The 21,745-nt window shown below is 45.9% G+C and overlaps 1 protein-coding gene across 8 annotated transcripts in view; it reads right to left on the bottom strand.

The window, feature by feature from the left end:
• Positions 1-21,745, bottom strand: part of PTPRT (protein tyrosine phosphatase receptor type T) — a 960,656-nt gene that overhangs the window by 572,065 nt on the left and 366,846 nt on the right. For all 8 annotated transcript variants that reach the window (XM_059707048.1, XM_059707051.1, XM_059707049.1 and 5 more), the window contains exons 4-5: positions 19,799-19,880; positions 12,189-12,304 (exon numbers count right to left, since the gene is read on the bottom strand). In XM_059707048.1, the coding sequence (XP_059563031.1) occupies positions 12,189-12,304; positions 19,799-19,880 (198 nt within the window). The remainder of the gene's footprint in view (positions 1-12,188; positions 12,305-19,798; positions 19,881-21,745) is intronic.

Genomic DNA, 21,745 nt, shown 5'->3' with positions numbered 1-21,745 from the left:
TGTTATGAATCATAATGTAAATATCTGATATGCAGGATGGTCTTAGGCGACCCTGTGAAAGGGTTGTTCGACCACCAAAGGGGTCGCGACCCACAGGTTGAGAACCGCTGTTCTAGCCCCCCCCCGAGTCTAGGAGCCAACTGAGCAAATGCCCCAGTGCCTCAGCTCAGGCTCCCTGAAGCAGGGTCTGAGGCACGGTACTTACTGAGAGCTCTCAGGAGATGGGGTGCAGGAGAGGGCAAGGCGAGGAGCTCAGCAAGAGTGTGGGCCAAACTGGAGTCCAGAGCGTGGAGCAAACCACAGGGCTGATCCCACCTTGAAGCAAGGAGCCAGCATTTGAACCCCATGGGAGTCAGGCATTGGCCCTGGCCTTCCAAGTGCGGGGAGAAAGGAAGTTCGCACTTGACCCAGGGCACTTCTCGGGGGCAAGTGGGAGCTGTGAGCCTTGAGCAGCCAACAGGCACAGTGCCCAGGGTTAGGGGCACTAAATCATAAAGAATACTGTCACACCTGGCACAGCCGGCGTGGCTCAGTGTTTGAGTGTCGCCCTATGAAACAGGAGGTCGTGATTTGATTCCCAGTCAGGGCACATGCCCGGGCTCAATCCCCATTGTGAGGCGTACAATGATTCTCTCTCATTGATATTTCTCTCTCTCTCTCCCTTCCTCTCTGAAATCAATAAAATATATTTTTAAAAAAACTTAAAAGAAAAACCACTGGTAGCATCCCTCTCACCCAGCACCCCTCTCTCTGCCTCCCCCTACAGGACGTATACAGGGGTGTCCTGAAATCCAGTAAGCCACTGCCTTCTTGGCTGGTAGTCTGCTCTGAAATCTATGTCTTTAAAAACTGGGGCGAAGCTGACCTCCACAGAACACTGACAGGGTAGGGGAGCTGAGCACCCCTGAAATAACCCATCTTCCTCTGAAAAGGCACCCTGACTCCCACACATAGCATCCCATAACTGGGTTTGATAAATGTATTAATGTAATGAGATTTGTCTGAGCACTTATTTATTAGTACAAGTCACATTGGCAAGGGCTCGGTCTGTGCTTGGCACTGTGTTAGCTGGCTCACATGATAGAATTCACTTGACGCTTTTAAAATCCCTAGGCACGTGCTTTGCAAAGGGTGGTTCCTGGGCCAGCGGCATCCGCATCACCTGGGAACTTGTTAGAAATGGAAATTTTTAAGAGAATTCCTGGGCTGCTATCCACTTGCAGATGTTGCTGATTAGGCTCAGTAGTCTGAGATTTGTTTTCCCCTTTCCTTATTCTATTATGGATCACACTGAAAATGTACTCATTATTTAACAAAACAGAAAATGAGAGAGTGTAGCGTGTGGGAAGTATAATTTGTGCCCAGAGGAATTTACAGGCTGGGTGAAGATTCCAACAAACAGCATAAAGGGTAAAGCATAAAGTCGAGTAAGTACTGAAATACCAAACTTCCTGGAGGAAAACAAGGCTGGCATGGAAAGGGCAATGTTCTCAGAAAGATCTAGAGCAGTGTTTCTCAAAGTGTGGTCACCAGGCCCCCTGCATTGGCACCCCTGGGAACGTGCTGAAATGCAGATTCTCAGGCTCTGCCCCTGACCTAATAAATCAGGAACTCAAGGGGTGGGGTCCCATTTTTGGTTTAAACAGAGGCTCTTGGTGATTCTGATGCATGATAAAGCCTGAGACAAGTCCTATTAATACTCCTGCTTTACAAATGCAGAAACTGAGGCAGAGAGGTCAAGCAAAGACTATCTGTTTCCTTTGCCCAAAGGCTCTGTCTGCTTGCCTGGCTATGTGCCCTCCCCCGCCCCGGGGAGCTGAATCTGCCCAGAAGGTGAACATTTTTCCAACTCACCCCTCCAGGGGACACACGTGTTCTTAATTGAAAAAGGCACCTTACAGTTGACTCAATGGCCTTGTTCTCTTTTTTCCTTTCTCCTCTTGAATCTGTCTGTCTCTTTGAAAATAACTTGAATTTCACCTTCCCATAGTTTGTAGTGTTTTGTGTGGAATAAACTGTCTGAAAGCACACTCTTTGCAAGAGCAGGGTCGCAAGCACCCACACTTAAATATGCCTGACCCTAGCACATGTGCTTCCTCCCACCCCCGGGCCTCCCATCCCCGGACCGGACCTGTCTCATCTTCAGGATCCTCCTAGAGCAGTGGTTCTCAACCTTGGCTGCACATTAGAATCACCTGGGAATCTTTTTAAAATCCTAATTTCGGGGCCTCATCCTCCGGAAATTCTGTTTCTTTGTTACTAATCTTGTGGCCCCACCCCATAACAAAGAAACAGAATTTCTGGAGGATGAGGCCCAGAAATCAGGGTTTTAAAAAGATTCCCAGGTGATTCTAATGCTCAGCCAAGGTTGAGAACCACTGTCCTAGAGAGAACAACAAGAGAAGCACCTGATGCCAGGGAGAGTCTGCTGTTTTCATGGGACCCGATTAGCGATCAAGGTGTCTTGTAACAGCCTCGCCGGTTTGCGATTCCCCATCCTCTCTGCTCTTGTGTGTCATGACATTACTCCCTTCACAAAGAGAGAAGATTGAGCCGGTAAAAATGGCTGTCATTATTTCAGAGAGAGCATGCAGGCTTGTAATTGATTTACAATTGGCAGGAGGGAAGCATCATGGTCTTTAATAAGAGGGAACCGTGTGCAACAGAACATTATGCCTGCTTTACAGGCACTGTTCTAATAGAGGGTCCTTCCTGGAAGCCTTCCAGGATTTAAAAAAAAAAAGTAACCCCAGACTGTTTGCTCAGTGGTGAGCGTCAGCCTGTGGACTGAAGGGTACTATGTTCAATTCCAGTCAAGGGCACATACCTCAGTTGCAGGCTTGACCCCCAGCTCCGGTCAGGGCCAGTGCAAGAGGCAACCAATAGATGTGTCTCTCTCACATAAATGTTTCTCTCTCTGTCTCTCCCCATCCCTTCCACTCTGTCTAAAAATCAATGGAAAAAATATCCTCAGGTGAGGATTAAAAAAGAAAAAAAAGAAAAGTACAATAAAGCCCAGCATTTGCAGCTGGAATTTGTTCTAATTGCTCCAGAAATCTCCTGGCTAGATAATATTTAGGTAAAATTCCCACAATTCGTTTGTAATGAATATTCTTTTCACTTTGAGTTATACTGTTTCAAAGGCGTGACATTTAGGAACTTGCTAGAGCCTAGCACTTTGATTCTCTTAAGACCATATTTGTGCCTCTTTGGCAGTCTCTAGAGAATTGCTTTTGATTATTCTTTATTAAAAGTTAAGAGAAACCTAAGTGGACATAAATCATTTCTGATTAGCTGTGCTGAAGCGCTCCCAAGGGCCCACTGCATGCTTGGCTGGCTGCTCATTGGGGGTTGATTTCTGGGTCCACAGTTCCTGCGGAGTCAGGAGGGTCCTGGCATCAATCCCCGGGAGCCGAGCCATAGCTCTGAGCCACGAGGACGAGCAGGTGGTGAAGGGCCTGCCCACCTGCCATCTCCCAAAGTGGCACAATCTCCCTTTGACTCTTTCCAGTTCACCTCACAGAATGCTCTCAAAGGCCACGTCTTCCTGGAGCACTTACCTGGTATGCGTAATCCTGCCCTCTCTCCCTCCTCCCACCCCCCAGCCCCCGGTAGCCTGGTCACATTTATAATGAAATGTTTAACTCTGTGATTAGTTGCTTAATGTCTTCCAGAAGGAAAACTCGGAGAGCAAGAAGCAGGTGAGCCTTGCCCAACACTCTCTCCAAGCTCCTGTGCACTGTGGCCACGATGAGCTAGAACCAAGGCCTGAAATGTGTACACTGAGGATGGGCAGGGGGAAGACACTGATGAAAAGGTCTGAGAAAGTAAAGGAGGGAAGAACGAGTGGAGAGGGGGGATTTCCAGGTCAGAGTAGGTGAGGTGCTCAGAGATGAGCTGCACGGGGTGAGGAGGGGGGAGGCATCCAGAGCAGATGGATTTGAGAGAATGCATTTTTCTAGAAATCCAAAGCCCCAGGATTGTTCTAAAGGGGCTGTTTTTTCATGTGAAAAGAAGGAAAGACAAAGCATGTGATGATGGTGCCATGGCTTTGTAAATACACCAAAACCATCGAATTGTAGACTTTCGGAACTAATGGTTTGTACATTATATCTCAATAAAGATAATTAATAAAAGGAGGCTAAAAAATAGTGATGGATTAAGTGGATGCTGCACAGTTACACTCCCAGGTCGAAACTGGAGTTACAAATAAAATACAGAAAAACTTACTGAATACTCAACGGAAGACTCACTGGAGAGAACCTGATAACCGAGGACCAAAAGTGGAGACGGCATGGAGGCTGGTAGGACGGGCAGAGGCACGAAAGGGCTGGCGGGCCCTTACAGACAGCAGCTGAAGTTCCAGAGAGATATCTCAGCTGTGGGGGGGTTGCCACTGAGAACTCTGGGGTCTAATTCCTGAGCGGGGCCCCAGCAGAGAGCACCAGAACTAAGAAGGGTACCCACATAGTATCTGACTGTGAAAAGCATTGTGGTAGCTGTCTGCCAGGGAGGGATGGCTAGAAATTCAGGCACCCTCTTAAAGGGCCAACGCATAAAATTCCCTGTGGCGCCACCCACCTTGTGCTCCGGAAGAGGGACAGCAGAGTGGACTGGAGCTGGGTGAGCAGAAGCAAGGATCGAGGGCTCTAGGGTTTGAGCTGAGAAGGCAGACTCCAGGGTGTCCTGAGCTGAATCATTCCCTCACACTGCAAAGGTCATCTTTCTCACACAGACAATTGCTATTACAGGTGGCATTACCTGGGGGGAAGACAGCTGGTCCACCCTACTGAAAAACACCTTGCCCCTTCAGAGACTGAGAATAACAACTAGCCTCCAGGCAGATACAATTACCCCACCCTATTGAAAAAACCTTGCCACACCTGTGGGCGATTGCCTGAGGGCAAATCAAGAAGAATTCTATCAGTCTTTGCCTGATCTAATTAGTCAAAAACAGCTTATCACCCTGCCTTCACTAGAGATTGAGAGGTGTAGCAGATCTATAATACATAGTCACAAACCCAAACAGACAGCCAAAATGAGGAGACAAAGAAACAACCCACAAATGAAAGAACAATACCAGAAGAAGAAATTAATGAAACGGAGATAAGAAATGTATCTGAAACAGACTCAAAATAATGATGGTAAAGATGCTCAACAGCATGAGAAAAGATATAGTAACTATGAAAAAAGAACAGTCAGAAATAAAGAATGACATAACACAAATAAAGAACACACATGAGGGAAGACACAGCAGATTAGGGGAAGCTGGGGATCAAATCAGTGAATTAGAAGACAGGGTTGAAAAAATCATTCAATCAGAGAACCAAAAAGAAAAAAAAAACAATTAAAAAACAGTAGGACGGCTTGAGGGAGCTGTGGGATAATGTGAAATGTAACAATATTACAATAGCAGGTGTGCCATAAGAGGCAGGAAGGGAGAGAGGGAGAGAGAATATGTTTGAAGAAATAATGGCAGAAAACTTCCCTAACCTGGTGAAGGAGAAAGTCAAGTACAGGAGGCACAGAGAACCCCAAGCAAGGAGAATCCAAACAGGCCCATGCCTAGGCGCATCATAATTAAAATGCCCAAAATTAAAGACAAAGAGATCATCTTAAAGGCAGCAAGAGACAAGCAAACTGCCCTAACCGGTTTGGCTCAGTGGATAGAGCGTCGCCCTGCAGACTCAAGGGTCCCAGGTTCGATTCCGGTCAAGGGCATGTGCCTTGGTTGCGGGCACAACCCAGTGGGGAGTGTGTAGGAGGCAGCTGATTGATGTTTCTCTCTCATCGATGTTTCTATCTCTCAATCCCTCTCCCTTCCTCTCTATAAAAGAATCAATAAAATATATATTAAAAAAGAGAGAGAGAGACAAGCAAACTGTTACCTACAAAGGAGCTCCCATAAGGCTCACACCTGATTTCTCATCAGAACCTCTATAGGCCAGAAGGGAATGGCATGAAGTACTCAACGTAATGGAAAGCAAGGATCTGAAACCAAGATGACTATATCCAGCAAGGTTATCATTCAAATAGACGATCAAATAAAGAGCTTCCTGGACCAAAAAAGGCTAAAGGATTACATCACCACCAACCCAACACTATAAGAAATGCTAAAGGGACTGCTGTAATGAGAAGAAGAAACAGAGAGAGAAACATAGACGTACAGAATTAAAATGGCAATAAACAAATACCTATCAATAATAACTTTAAATGTAAATGGATTAAATGCTCCAATCAAAAGACATAGGGTAGCTGAATGGATACAAATACATGATGTAACTACATGCTATCTACAAGAGACCCACCTCAGAATAAAAGATGCACACAGGATGAGCGGGAAGGGATAGAAAAAAATTTTCCATGCAAATGGCAAAGAAAAGAGATATTAATAAAAGATTAGCGTTTCCTAAGACAGGGTCCCTCAGCTATGACACCAACCTACTGCATACAGGCCCCACCTAGATCCACCCCTACATCATTCCTACAGGACCTGGGGGACAAAAACAAAAGAAAACAAAACAAAACTGTTGCAAACATGAAACTCACGCTGCTTGAGGTGGGTGAATTACAAAGTACTTTGTCTCTGACCCAGGAGACTCACATCTCCTGCCAACATCTATGAAACTCACAGCCTAACTCATAAGCCTGCAAATGAGGTAAATCTCAGGCCCCTTCATTTTGTTGAGAGATGTCGTCATTGAATCAAGAGGGCAGGAAGAGGCAGGCAGATTGGTTCAGTGGACTGAGTGTTGTCCTATGCACCAAGAGGTCGCTGGTTCAATTCCTGGTCAGGATACATGCCTGGGTTCTAGGCTGGGGCATGCAGGATGCAACTGATTGATGTTCCCCTCTCATTGATGTTTCTATCTCCCTCTTCCTTCCTCTATCTCTAAAATCAACAAAAACATATTTTTTTTTAAAAAAAAAAACATTTAATTAAAAAGAGGACAGGAAGACTTTCAAGGAGGGAGCATCATCAAATACTAAAAGAATCAAGTATAAGGACGGATAATCATAAGATATAATAATCAGCGCCCTTGGCTTTAGCAATGAAGAAAACATTGTGCTCTTCATGAGGGCCGCTCTGGGAAGAGGTGGGAATTGAAGAAAGCCCCACCGCAAGTGCAGCCATCACATTTAATAAATGTGGCTAAGAGAGGAGAAGAGAAGGAAGAAGGCAACCAGAGGGGAGTAACTTGAAAAATATTCCAGGGGTATTTTTATTTCATTGACTATGTAGATTTGAGAAACTCAACTCTATTTAAGTATCTAGTACAGTGCAAATGAGAGGCATGGCAGTATGTGCTAAACAGATGATTACTTTAATAGAAAACCATCTGTATGGAAAGAAAGGCTGGAGTGGTGACACAAGGTGACAGGCCCAGGAGGTGGGCGTGGAAGGGTGAGCCCAGAACTTAGGAATACGACACATGCCAACACTCCAACGCTGCCTCCACCAGGCACGACCTGGTGACTCTGACCTGTGCCACTCATCTACCCCCTAAGGCTCAGCCCCCTCATCTATACGATGGGTTAGACATAGTATCTACATGAAATACAGGTTATGAGAATGAAATACATCATATGTGTGACCACTCAATAAACACCAGCCAGAATGAGTATTATTAATTTATCATTACTGTTTAGCTATGGCGTGGCCACTAGATTTTCAACAGAAGTCCCACAGTGCAAGGAACACCCGGTACAGGTGCAGAAGGAGGAGCTGCTTCCAGAACACTCACAGCCCTGGGAGCCAGCGCTAGCCCTGCGGGGAGCGAGAAAACCGGTTTCCTGGGAGACTGGGCTGCAGCAAGGATGAATGTGTCCTCTTATCTCCTCAGCCTGGTGTAGCTGCTGTGCATCTGATGTGCTCATGAGGCAGGATTCTTTTCCTGCCAGGTTAGCGTGTACACCCTGCTCAATGCCTGTGATTGGTCTGAACACATACGCGGCTCTTGCTGAGATCTGTGCAGAACATTTGGACACATGGCCTTATTTCTGGGACTCTTCAAATGTTATTTGTTGTACAAACCCCTGGTGGAGCAAGTCCTTTGTAGGGATGCCTGGAAATTAGTCCTGCAGTGGGGCTGATAGGGTCTCCTCCGGAACCTCTGAAAAGCGTGAGCAAGGCCCCCAGGGGCCACGGTCTTCCATAAAGACCAGGTGATACAGGAAATATTCCTAAATCCCCTCATGGATGAAGAGTAGCTGATGGGCCCGGCTGGTGTGGCTCAGTGGTTGAGCATAGACCCATGAACCAGGAGATCACAGTTCAAGTCCCAGTCAAGGCACATGCCTGGGCTGCAGGCTCAATCCCTTCGTAGGGGGTGTGTAGGAGGCAGCTGATCAATGATTCTCTCTCATGATTGATTTTTCTATTTCCAACTCCTCTCTCTGAAATCAATAAAAACATGGTGTGTGTGTGTGTGTTTTTACAAAAAGAGTAGCTGATGGTGGCGATGAGGGTGTGGGGAAAACCCAAGGGTCATTTTACCTGTAGCCTCAAGGGGGGGGCGGGGCCCTGTGCTACCCCCACTGAGGAATGAGCTACCCCAACACCCTGCTAAGGCTTCCTGCCATCCTTAGAATATCCTTGACCATTTTTCTCATTTTAATTGCATTTTTCTATTTATATTAGTTACCTACACTCATTTTAGTGTATTTAGATAAAATGAAAAAGAATAGAGATGAAAATAAAAAGCACGCAGTACAGCAGTTCCACCACATCCATGGGGGAGGAGTTCCAAGACCCCAGTGGATATCTGAAACTGTGGATAATATCAAACCCTATATACACGATGTTTCTTCACAGATACAGATCTTTTCACTCTCAGGGAGCACTTTATGGCTTCTCTCTGGCATATTCGAATTGTCAGCATCACTGCTCTGGAGCTTTGGGGTCATTATTAAGTAAAATAAGTGTTATTAAACGCAAGCACTGTGATACTGTGCCAGCCAATCTCATAAACAAGGTGGCTACTGAGTAACAGGTGGGGTAGCTTATAGAGCATGGACACGATGGACAAAGGAATGATTCACAGCCTGTGTGGGACAGAGCAGGAACGCTTGAGATTTCATCACACTGCGCAGAAAGGCATACTAATTAACACAAATGAATTGTCTGTTTCTGGAATTTTCGAATTTAATATTTTAGGACCACTGTTGACCACAGTCAACTGAAACTGCATATAGGAGGGACTGCTGTATATGTTTGCTCATAAAAATGAATACCTTGAGCATATAAATTGTTTTTAAAACTTGCTCTTTTCACCTAAATACATATGGTGGCAATGTCATTAGAGAGACTTCTATAACCGGAATTTAATGACGCCATTCCAGCATTTACTTAATCAGTCCCTTTTGCTGGACACGTGGGTTGTTTTCCGTTTTTCATCCTGTTGAATACACTGGCAGATAATCTTCCTGTCTCTGGTTATTTGCCTGAGTAAACTCCCATAAGTACAATCACTTATTGGAAGGATGTGCACATGTACGGCTTTGGGTATCTATTGCCAAATGATCTTCTAGGAAACATGCCCACATGCATTCCTGAGCTACACTGCTCCTCCTGGCGGTCCAGTTACGCCTACTTTGCCCTGCATAGTATTCTTCTTGCTGTAAAGGGCTCCCCAAACCTAAGACTAGACCAGTGGTTCTCAACCTTCCTAATGCCGCGACCCTTTAATACAGTTCCTCATGTTGTGGTGACTGCCAACCATAAAATTATTTTCGTTGCTACTTCATAACTATAATTTTGCTACTGTTATGAATCATAATGTAATTATCTGATACGCAGGATGTATTTAGGAGACCCCTGTGAAAGGGTCGTTCTACCCCCAAAGGGGTCGCGACCCACAGGTTGAGAACCGCTGGACTAGACAGTCTGCTGAGAATGCACACTGTCTATGTGTTTGAAAAAAAATGCTTGAAAACGTGCAAGTTTGGGTCCTTCAGACCAAAGTATCCCACAAGAAAGCAGCAAGTTATGAATGAGGCCACAGAACGTGCACCATTCGCTGTGCATTACTCTTCACCTCAGGAGGAATCATCGCAGAACGAGATGAGCTGTTTATAACTTGTAGTGGGCCTACATCGGCCTCTTCCCTGCAGGATTAGAGTTGTTCTAGGCACAAGTGCACGGTTCTGTCCATGAATTCGTAGCCAGGACTCACGCTGTAACCCCGTGAAAGCCAGCACTCGTAGATGGTGTCTTCTAAAGAGCATATTGAGTTTCCAGGAGACTGTAAAGCAGGGGTACAGGCTGGTCTTCCTTTTTAACTTCTTAATTTATCACCTGAACCCATTTAAGGATGAGCAGGCTACAGAGTCCTGCTCTGTAGAAAGGAAGGCAGGCATTCTCTACAACTCGGGTGATAGGACTGATCTCAAACCGACGGCTCCCCAACCATTGCCGGAAAGAAGGGCCACTGACATGCTATTCTGGAAACAAAGTGTCTTCCTTCCCGACTTAAAACTGGTGGGTACAACGGTCTCTGCCTTTGCTGACTCAGAGATTCCTCGGCTTCTCTTGGAAGCGACAGCAGGAAATAGCCTTGCTGAAACTTAGACCTGCGGTGGGTGTCTTGTGGAGACTCTTGGTCACGATGTGTCTATTTCAATTCCTTTGGAAGTTCTCAGGCTCAGTCGCCCCAGCGCCGTTAAATGGAACAGAGCTTTGGCGAGTCTGTAGGCTGCACCTCTAGGTGCTGGAACAAATCCATAGGAAAACTGCATAAGAAATCTGCCACGGCCTCAGCCCGTCTCCGATCCAGGCTGCAGCTGTCTCCTGGGTAGCAGGTGTAGAAAGATGTTAACCTATTTCCAAGGACACTGGTGGATATAACTCTGGACTTAACTAGCCAAGCAGGCATTTGCCGGAGTGCATAGGGGAACTGTCTGTCTCCCAATATTTCCTGAAATACAGACGAGGGAGACAATATTTGGGGAGGTTTCCTTAAAGAAATATTGAATCTGTTCACTCACCAGATACCAGAAAAGAATCCCAGGACACAGATGGATCAGCAGAGAGTGAGAGACCTCTGTCAAATCGGACTGCCCACCCCCCGCCCTCTCCTCAGCCACGTCCCCAAGCTGCCTTTACGCCAAGCATCATTATGTGCAACAAGCCCATGAAACTCACTCGCGTGCCCTCGCTAAGACCGCAGCGGCGAGTGCAGTTCCTTACATCACAGGCTGTTCCTTTATGAGGACTCCTGGGAACAATTTCTGTCTGGCCCGTGTGAACCACAGTTAGAATTTTCCCAAGCACTTGGTTCATGTTTATCTCGTGGACACTGGGAACTGTGGATCTGACAAGCTGCCTTTACTCTGTTGGCGGCTCCGCTGCTGTGGCCCACGTGAGCGGCGGACGTGGAGAAACACCGTGTTAGCATTCTTTCCAGCTCCACCATATTCTTTTCCTTCTATCTCGCCTCACTTTTAATTTCTGCTATCTTGTCACGTTTTATGTGCCATCGTAAGCCACCTGGAAAGCGTTCTGTGAGATAGGATTTGGTTTACACTGAAAAGTAGATAAATCAGACGAGGGAGAGAGCCACGCCACATGTCCCCACCTATTTTCTTCAAAACTTCAATTACATTCTGCGTTAACATCCTTCCACCCATAGACTCAAGGCGTAGGGTGTGCAACTCAGAACTGCAGCAATAACGATCATAAAATTGGGAAAGCCAAATAAAGATGCGAAAGTGCTGTGATTGTCCCGTCTCTTTCTCAAGGCTCAGCTCAAAGCTTCTTGGGAGCCTGATGCACTTGAACACTAATTATAATGAAAAGAGTAAATAACTCCACATAATACTTGAGTGACACGTGGAAGTGTGCTGTGCTCTCCTGGGTCAGTAGGCAGCCCAGGGGAGCAGGAGAGGCAGGCATCGCTGTCATTTTCAGTCTACTGTCCTGCTAAGGAGCAAGGAAGAACAGCTAGCCCCTAGGTGGGCTCTGCATCCGGGGATTTTCCAACTGAGGGAAATGTGCTCAAATCCAAGAAGAAGAGCGAAACTATGAATGCTGATGCCTACATAATAGAATTAATTGCTATTTAATAAGATCATGGATGCTAAATATCATCAAAGGAGCAGAGGTACTCCCCTTCCCCACCAAGTCCTTCATCACCGCAGTACAGTCTTCCCTTACTAAGGTGTGAGGAGGGGGCCTCTCCCATCCTTACCTGGAGCCAAAGTTTGTCATGCTGAGACCACTTCCCGCCAGCAATGCACTGGAACGTGGCATTCTGACCCACGTTCACCTCGACATTTTGAAGCCGCAGAAAGTGAGGTGCTTTTCCTAAGAGAGAAACCAGAGAGCACATGAGAACAGATCTCAACAGTGGGAACCACCTTCCCTGTGGGCACCTGGCAGCTCAGCACAGCACCTGGCAGGGTGGAATGTGTTCCTGGGACGTGGCCTGGCTCAGTGAGGAGCTACTGTTGATGGATCGCTTACTATGAGCTGGGTATGTTCTGAGAGCTTTCATGCATCCTCTTGCCTAAAATCTCACAAAAATCCATGGGGTGGGCAGTATCTCCATTTCTCAGGTCAGAAAATTAAGGCTCAGAGGGGTTACATGATTTGGCACAGTCAGCCAGCCAGAAAGTGGGGGAACCAAGCCATGAATCCAGGTCTCTGAGGACCTCAAATCCATATTAACTGCTGGGCGATACTGCCATGTTTGGAAGAAGAAATTGGGGGAGGGGTTCACCATAGAAAATTCCTCCTGTAGCCTGGGTGAGTAGAAAGAAGAAAGCTGAAGTGAAGCACCTTTGGGCCTCAGACTTCCAACCTGGCCTTGTTACAAATGAAGATACTGAGGAGGAAGAGAGGGAAGGAGAGAGAAAGGGCAGAGGTGGGGAAGGGAGGGGGGAATGCTAGTAGCTTTCATTCCCATAGGTGGACTGTGAGTGGTGTCATGCGCAGTATCTACACAGTACCTCTTTTAAACCGATGCAGTTGGTGGTTTTATCTCTATGTCACAGTAAGTGAACTGAGGCACAGAAAACTCAAAAAATGTTCACTGTCTACATTCTTCACTCTAAGCTACGGTGTCTCAGAAAGATGGGAAGGAAATGGGAACTTACTTTGGGGGCTTGGCAAACAGAAGAAAGGACTTTCAAAAGAAACTCAGGGTCTATAAGCGATCCATTCTAGAATCAAACATATGCTGGGTGACTTGGGGCCATCTCCTTTTTTGTGGAGATAAGTCCTCACCTATGTGAGCACTTCAAAGACGAGTGGATTGCTAACCTACGCCTAGAAGAACGACCTTCTTCCATGAGGTACAAAAATGCCCTGGGTCCTTATCACATCAACCACTCCCAGAAGGGGATCAAATGGGGGGCTGTTAAGAGGCTCAAGGAGGTGCAAAAGGGCCTATCTGCCAGAGCGAGTCAAACATCCAGAGACACAAATAATAATGATAATGTCATTTATTTGAAAGCTCCTACAATGCCAGGTACTGGTACTGTGATAAATGCTTTAGAGATTTTATCTAATTTAACTTCATAACATTCCTGTAAAGCAAACACTAATATTATTTCCCTTTTAGAGAAGCAGAAACCAAAGCTCACCAAGTTTAATTTGCTCAAAGCTACACAGCAGTAATGACAGAAACAGAGTTCAGACCAGGTCCATGTTAGCCCCAAATCAGCATTTAATGAGCACATTCTCTTGTTTCCTGGGCAAAGGGAGGTCAATGATGTCACCTGGACCCTAGGGTTCAAAGAAAGGGCTCACAGGAAAGGCTGTGCTGGTTCTCCAGGCTCCTCTCATTGCTCCCAAATATTTATCACCAGTGATCACTTTCCTTACCTTTCGTCCCCATCGCTTTCACCCTCTCAACTATCTGGTCTACCAAACTGCATCACCGCCTCTAAAGCTCAGCAAAACCAAGAACCTTGGTGAGATTAGGCAGACGCTGGTGCAAAAACATATACCTTCTGCTCTGGTTTTTAACAAATAACAATAGTTCAGAGACCCCCTCGTGCAACCTTCCGGACCCACGGCTAGAGTGGAGTCAACAGTCCAGGGCCCAAGGAAGACCTCTCCTGTGAGCGTCTCAGAGTTGAAGATTCCTCGCATCTAGTCAACCTGACACATGTCATGCTGCTCTGATTGTCTGAAATCGTTTCCTTTCTGCTCTCCTATATAATTTGCAGTTATTTTTGGAACTATCCGTTCAAGTCAATTCTTCACATGGGAATATGTTCCAGGAGCCCGAAGCCCATTTATGCCACAGGTTTAAAGGGCAAAGGGAACATCTACCCCATGAGAGAAGGGAGCTCAGACTCTTAACTGTAGTGTTGGGAGGCTCTGTGTTAGGCTTTATAAAGGGATGCCTCCCCTTGCCCTTGGGGAACAGTGGGCAGATGGATTAACCTTTGGGATTTATGCAATTAGAAATGATCTTCTCTGGTCCAATGTCCCCGCTTTCTTCTGACACCCCTTCTGATTTGAAAAAGCAGAACGTTTGCCTTGATTCTTTCATCTTCCATCCCTCTTCCTTCCTTCCTTCTAGGTTCAGTGGCAGAGAATTTAGAAGCTTAATCATCCTGAGTGTTAACTTTCATCAGTATGAAAAAATGATGGTCTCTGATCTTTGATGAGACCAGGGCTCTCATCCCCAGATCATGACAGGCATCTCTCTCTGTGGACATTCTCCTTATGTTGGCGACCTGTTTGGTCCACTTCTCTGAGCTCCTGAGCTCTCTGACCCTCCTCTCAACCCAGCCCCACTCTCCAGTTTACTTCTAAGCCCTGTGCTCGCTCAACTGTTATTTCCCCCAGCATCTACATTATCATCCCACCAGCTTCAACTCCCTGACCTTCGGCCAAATACAGTTGACCTCAGGATCCAGACCAGCATTCCACACTTACTCCCCGCTGAGACTCAGCCCCCCAAAAATGGGATCCAGCTGAATGGGCTTATCAGAAAACTGCTGTGCATTTGGGGTAAAATGCCTTGATGTTGGTGACATTTAAACTCCTGCAGATGTCATTGCAGCATCTGAAGACATATTATTCTGCCCTTTATCTCGTGCTTTAAACCTGACAGTGCTCAGTGGGAAGCCATACAATTGAGGAGAAAGCTCAGTACATACATCAGAACCGTGTCGCAGACACTCCACGGGTTCAATGACATTGTCCCACAAGGTTGGTGTAAAAAAAATAGTTTTAAAAATTCTAAAAGTCAATTTAGCTAGAAACTTTGAAATTGGGTGGAAAATTGTGCTGACATTTCTCGTACACAGTTACAGCGGCAGTGGCTATCAGCTAACACTGAGAAACAACAGTGCAGGGTAACTGTGGCTGAAATACTATTAAAATAACACAAAAATGTTAAATGGGCTTTAAAATATAGACGAGAGATTTTGGTTCATATGGGAAAATAATTTCCTTCTAGTGGTATGCCTATCTTTCCTTAACTGTTTTGGAGACTGCAAGGCAAGCATTTAAAGCCCTAACTCCAGCTCAAATTGATCAAGAATACAATTGCAAATTGGGCACCAACCCCCCTGGAACTTTTGGAATACTTATTAATAAATGCTGACCACGTTAATAGAAATGATGTTTTGGAGGACAGAAGTGGAGAATTAAAAAGCCTGACATAGAGAGAATGCATATGTCTCCATCTAGTTAAATGTCTAGCAATCTTTGAGTGAAGTTATAAATGCATTCATATTAGTCTGGAGTCGGGAAGAAGGCACTGTCAGTCCAATGGACAGTCCGAAGCCACCAGAAGGCTGCATGACCTGTGATCTCATTCATGAGCACGGTCAGTACCTTGGAAGACAGAACACAATTCTCCCCAGACTCACACCACCTGAGCCTGTACCAGTGGCTTAAGCCCCAAAGCTGGGAATGCTCCATTTCTGGTGCCTCTGGCTCCCAATCTAACCATCACATGGGACCAGTCAGCTTTACCCCCTAAATGTATCCCTAATCTATCCACTTCTGTCCATCTTTGTGTTTTATGTTTCTTCACAGCATGGGTTGCCATCTGCTATGGGCTGAAGTGTACCCCCAAATTCATATGTTGGAGCCCTAATGCTCAATAACTCACCCTGGGATTGTATTTGGTGAGAGAGCTTTTTAAAGGGGTGATTAAAGTAGAAATGAGGTTGTTAAAGTGGGCCCTGAGAAGGGTGTCCTCATGAGAAAAGAAGACCTGGACACACAGGCACACAGGGGCAGGTGTGCATAGAGGAAAGGCCACGTGAAGACAGAGTGAGAAAGCGGCCATCCATAAGCAGAGGAGAGGGGCCATGGAGGAAACCAAACCTGCCTCTTCATCTCGGACTTCTAGCCTCCAACACTGTGAGAAAAAAACTGTTTGGGCCCCCAGACTGTGATGTTTTGTTATGGCCGCCTTAGCAAACGAATATACCATCTGCTATAGGTCATATAATGACCTGATATTTGTTTCATTTCCAGTCTCTTTCACTTTGAGGGAATCCCATGAGAGCAGAGAATGAAACTGTCTTATTCCCATCAACCTAGAATAGTGTGGGCAGAGAGTACCTGCTCAGTAAACACTTGTTGAATGATGAGAGGATGCCTCTCTACTCCCCTGGTCTAGGATGCTGTCATGATCTCTTGCATGAATCCAGAACTTTCTTTCTAATAGATCCCCTGACTCTATTCCCCTTCAACTCTCTCCATAAGAAGCCGAAGTGATCTTTTAACAATTAAATGAGATCATATCAGTCCCCAGAATAAATCCCTCTAGTGGCGCCCCCTACACTTAGATTACAATAGAAACTGCTCATGATGACTCTCAGGGCCCCGCATGGTCAGGCCCCGGCTTCCCTCCCTCCCCCGCCCCCCGCCCCCGCTGCCCCAGTATTAGCTCAGTCCACCTTCCCTGCACACGATGTCCAGGATACCCCCACCATCAGTGATTCCTACTGTAAGGCCTCTGCACTTGCGTTTCCTCTACCTGGAATGCCCCTCCCCAAACCCTTATGCAGTGAACTCCTTCTTGTGACTCAGGGTGCAGCTCAGATCATGCCTTTAAAGACTTGTCCCCTGGCCACTCTATCTAAGGAGCCCTCCCATATTCTAGTTAGTTGCCTTTATTATATTCATAGCACTCATCGCTATCTGAAATTATATTAGTGATTTATCTAATGCTATTTATCTAGTGTATTCCCTCCCTCTGCCCCTCTGCTAAATACGCACCCTGAAATTTAGGCATCCCCTGTGTCCAGTAGAAGTTCTTGATATGCAACTAATGCTCAAAAGTCTACTTATTGAAAAAAAAGATGGATGGACACCTGGACTAGACTTGGACTGAGCAGGGGACCTTGGGAAGGGGCGTAGGCTAGGCTCTGCTCAACTCCACATGACTCATGAGCGGTGGCTAGATCTCTGAGGACTGTATGTACTGCCAGTGTATGTATACATAGCTAAATGGAATTTTTCCCATTCCAAACACTATCACAGGGTCCTCACACTTTGATTTCTGGGAAGTTTAAGTTTCAGCCGCCTAAGCATCAAGGCTGAACTCGGCCGAAGCACATTATGCAGGAACTCAGCCAGGGTCACGTCTTCCTGAGTTATATCCCATGGCCCATTTGCTGGGTAACTGGCTCTCAGTAATTCCATAACCATGCAATGCACCTCCTCAGCAGGAGGAGGACGGGGCTGTCAGGAGAATTCTAAATTCAGGAGCAGCCCCGACCCGAGGAGGATTCTAAGAGGAGCCAAGAGACTTGGGGGATAGAAAGGCATCCATGCGCCCTCCAGGGGACCCTCTCCCTTGGAGATTTCTCAAGGAGAAGGAAATATTTGGCTGCAATGGCAAACCATGAACGGTGCTGGGAGTCAAGGCAGAGCTTCGCCAATCTGACCTTGAAGGTGGTTGAGGCTGTGATCAGAGACAGGTGTACAGTTGAGCCTCATGGCGGAGGTACAAATTCTCATCAGAGCACAGAGTTCTGGGGTCCTGGGAGAGAACCAGGCCAGGTTCTCCTGGGAAGAGGCAAATACCACCTGCCAGGAAGAGCAAGGGCAAACCTCGCACACAGGGTCAGGAGCAGGAAGGCACTGGATGCAGCAAAGGTAAGCGTCCTCTCTGAGGATGGGGTGTGTGCAGGGCTGGGGGCTAAGACTGAGGCTTGTTTCAGAGAGACTGCCTCAAAACTGATGGCAGTGCAGGCTTGAGGTTCAGTGACCGACAGCTAGAGTAGCCATCTCCCCATGCAGTTGCCCAGACTGAGGACAAAGCTCATTCTCCAATGGGCAGTTGATGCTGATGCCAGGAATTGAGGGAAGGGAAGACTTAATCCCAGAAAAGGGGACTCATCTGCATATCCACTATGTAAATCCTGCATAGCGGGGACAGGGAGGATTTCTGGGACCCTTTCCATCTGAAGTCTAGTTCATCAGAGACATTTGCCAGGCATGATTGAATGGCCAGACCCATCGAGAGAATTCCAAAGACTCAGAAAGTAACTCAGAGGGTAGGGGGCACCTTAGCCAGAGAGAGTAATGGAGAGTGGAGCAGGACCTCAGCATTCCTGAGGTGCCGGCAGATTTCTGGGAAAGAAGGGTCTCTTGCACCGACATCAAACACAGTTACCCCAAATACTGTCTTGCCCGACCCCCTTGGGACTTTCCCTATTTCCTCCAGAGAAGGTGCTCCCAGGCAATGAGTCAAACAATGGCATTCTAGTGTCAGGGGAATGAAGGCTCTGACACATTCACTGCAGCAGGAGTAGGAAGAGTTGTTTTAAATAAAGCAGCACGGATGGGGCTGAAATGAGAATAGCCCCCAAATGGGAGGGCTGAAAGGCATGTAAGGACAGGGCACTTGGTGTCTCTTGAGGGAACAGCAAATTGCACCATCGCCAATAGCATGACTCGTGGCTACAGAGGGGGTGTAGAGAGAGCCCTACTAAGAGTTGCCTGGGACCAGATGGCTGCTGAGAAACTGATGAGAATCTCCAATATGCAGAACACTAACTAATGGGGCCGGCATCCCAAAGAATCCTCCTAGGGCTACCATAAACCCCAAGCACATCCCTTTGACGACAGCCCTTCCCCCCACAACATGGGATATGATGTCATCTCAACTACCTACATCCAGGACTTGTCCCCTCTCAGATTTAATGAACCTGAGAACCGCAGCTCCTTGCTCAAACACACTCAAATTATCTTACAATAAATACAGCAAAGAGGGAGAAATTCAAGGGGAAACTTGATTGGCATGGAGGAGTGGTATGCCCTTGAGGGCTCTTGACACTGTACCATAAGTACTAACCACTGTGAGAAATCTTTCTCTACGCCTACACAGAGCTGATGAGTGAATTTAAAATTACTTTTAAAAATTAATAGCTTTGGGGTACTTTTCCCTGCGATTGAACAGTGTACTAATTTCTTCAGTGTTTTGGTGTTGTTCCTTTTCTTAAAAAAAAAAAAAAAAAAAAAAAAAAAAAGACAATTGCACACAATTCTATCCAAAGCCCTCTAATTCTTCCACTTCAGTGGTCTGAATCCCACTAATAAACAATCAGGACTTTAGACTCCCTTAATAATGGAGAGAGATACAAACGAAGATGTTTTGCCAGTCTCTGCAAATTCCTGGAGGTGCTGCCTGTGGAACAGGCCGGCAAAATTATGGATTTATTCAGAACTGATTGCATTGAGTACGTAAGCACTTTGGAAGAATTAAAAAACAGAGAGAGAGATGTTTGTGAGCTGAATGAAGAGGGGGGTAGCAGCCCCCAAGCTACCCAGTCTGATGAGGAATACGGCTGTGTTAGGAGAAGGGAACAGACTTACTGCATGGATGCGCGAGGACCCGGACCTCGTCCACAGCGATGTAGCCAGGATGACCTTTCAAAGAGACGGATTCAAATATCACCTGCAACACACACAGGGCGGGAGTCAATTTCACAGAAGTGGTTGTAGGCACTGGTCGTAGGAATCTGCCCACCCCCCAAAACCCTTTATGATTCTGCTTCCCATCAGAATCACCCAAAGAGGCCTTATATTAGGCTAGCATGCTCTCCTGGCAATTGAGTTGGATTTTCAAAACAAGGTAGAAAGGCCTTGTGATGAGCAAAAGGAGAGTCAGCCACATGGAACATTCTTAATGGATTTCAGAAACAACGCTTGGATGCAGGAACAGCAACCCAAATATGGCCTGCAGACCCCAATCTGCACCTTTCTCATGGTTGTTTCAAGTGAAACACAGAGTAGAATTACTTCCTAATACCCCAACTTTCTTATGAGGGGTGGGGGAGGAGCTTACCTTGGAAGCTCCCATAAGAAAAGGGAAGTTTATCCTGACTTGGTTCTATATCCCCAAGGAACACCAACAGTCCATCTGAATTTCTTAATAACACCTTTCAAAATCTGCACAACTGTTGGTATCTGGGAATCCAAGGGCAACATTTTTTTTTTTTTTTTTTTTTAGTTCTCCATTCTGACTCCCACCCAAAATGCTAATTTCAGTAGAGACTGTATGGCTCAGTTCATGGCTTTCTTTGTCACCTAACCTCTACTTTCATCTCGGAGCTATGACTATCCATGTGGACAACCAGACCAACCCATTGACCTCCCTAATTCTAATGGCTTTATCTCCCACTCAGCGTCAGCCACAGGCTCAGACTTGTCCTTCTCCACCTCACAGAGTAGAAATTCTATCTTCCTATATATTGGCACAGCCTCCTAACCCACACCCCACTCCCAATTCATTCCTCTTAAACCTGATCTCAGGTTCATGCGGTACCCTGGACCAGGCTTGCCTGGACCTCCCTATATAGGGTGTCCCAAATAATGTATATACATTTTAACAGCTGATAACTGACTTAATTTTGAAAATGTACTGTATGTTGGTCAACACTGACTTTATAATCCTTCAAAGTGTGCATACATTTTTGGGACACCTTATATTTTCAACAAGCCTGAGGTACCCCCACTACATTGGATAATCACACATACCACTCTTGCCTACAGCACCACTTCCATAGCAGCTTCATTACAACTCTGGCAAGCCCCTTACAACACTGCCTTCACCACGGGAACTGGTGGAGAGGGTGGTGAAGGCTTTGAAGAGGCAGCTTCCTCTTGGTCAACATATGGCTGCCTGGGAATTACATAAAGTGACTTGGGAATGGCAGTCACACCGAACATAGAGCAGCTGGCATCAGCATGACAACCACTGGGGAAGAAGGATTTACTAAGACACAGGGTCCTTCAGAGAGAGTTAACAAACAGAACCGTGCAGGAAGGAGGGGAAAGTTTGCAGAAATGAAAGTGATAGCTGCCTCATCCCGCAGAGAGGAAGTCAGCAGAAGGCCTTTCTATCAATAATCACATATCTAATTATGTTTTTATTAATTCAAATGAAACCAAAAGCAAAGTCCTATTGAAAAAATAACAAGAAAATAGAACAAATACAGAAGATACGTTTATAAAGAAACAGTATAAAACTATTCAAGTTGTATAATAAAAGTGACAAAAGTAACAAGAATATTTGTGACAATGAATAGGTTAAAATAGAGAAAAGCTCTCAGACTGTCCAAGTAGACAAAATCTAATCGTATGCTATCACATAAACACCTAAAGCAGAATGACTCAGTAACCTTGAGAACAACAAGTTGAACAAAGGGAGATAATAGGGAAATACAAATAAACAGAAAACAGTTATTGCAAAAATAATGGAAAAGCATCAAAGCAGAATTTAAACCAAAAGGGAAACAAAAACCATTAAGTGGACTAAAA

This window comes from Myotis daubentonii, chromosome 8 (genome assembly GCF_963259705.1).
Source record: "Myotis daubentonii chromosome 8, mMyoDau2.1, whole genome shotgun sequence".
NCBI classification, from domain to species: domain Eukaryota; kingdom Metazoa; phylum Chordata; class Mammalia; order Chiroptera; family Vespertilionidae; genus Myotis; species Myotis daubentonii.
The sequence above is the reverse complement of the archived record's forward strand: the minus strand, read 5'-3'. Positions and strand labels throughout refer to the sequence as shown.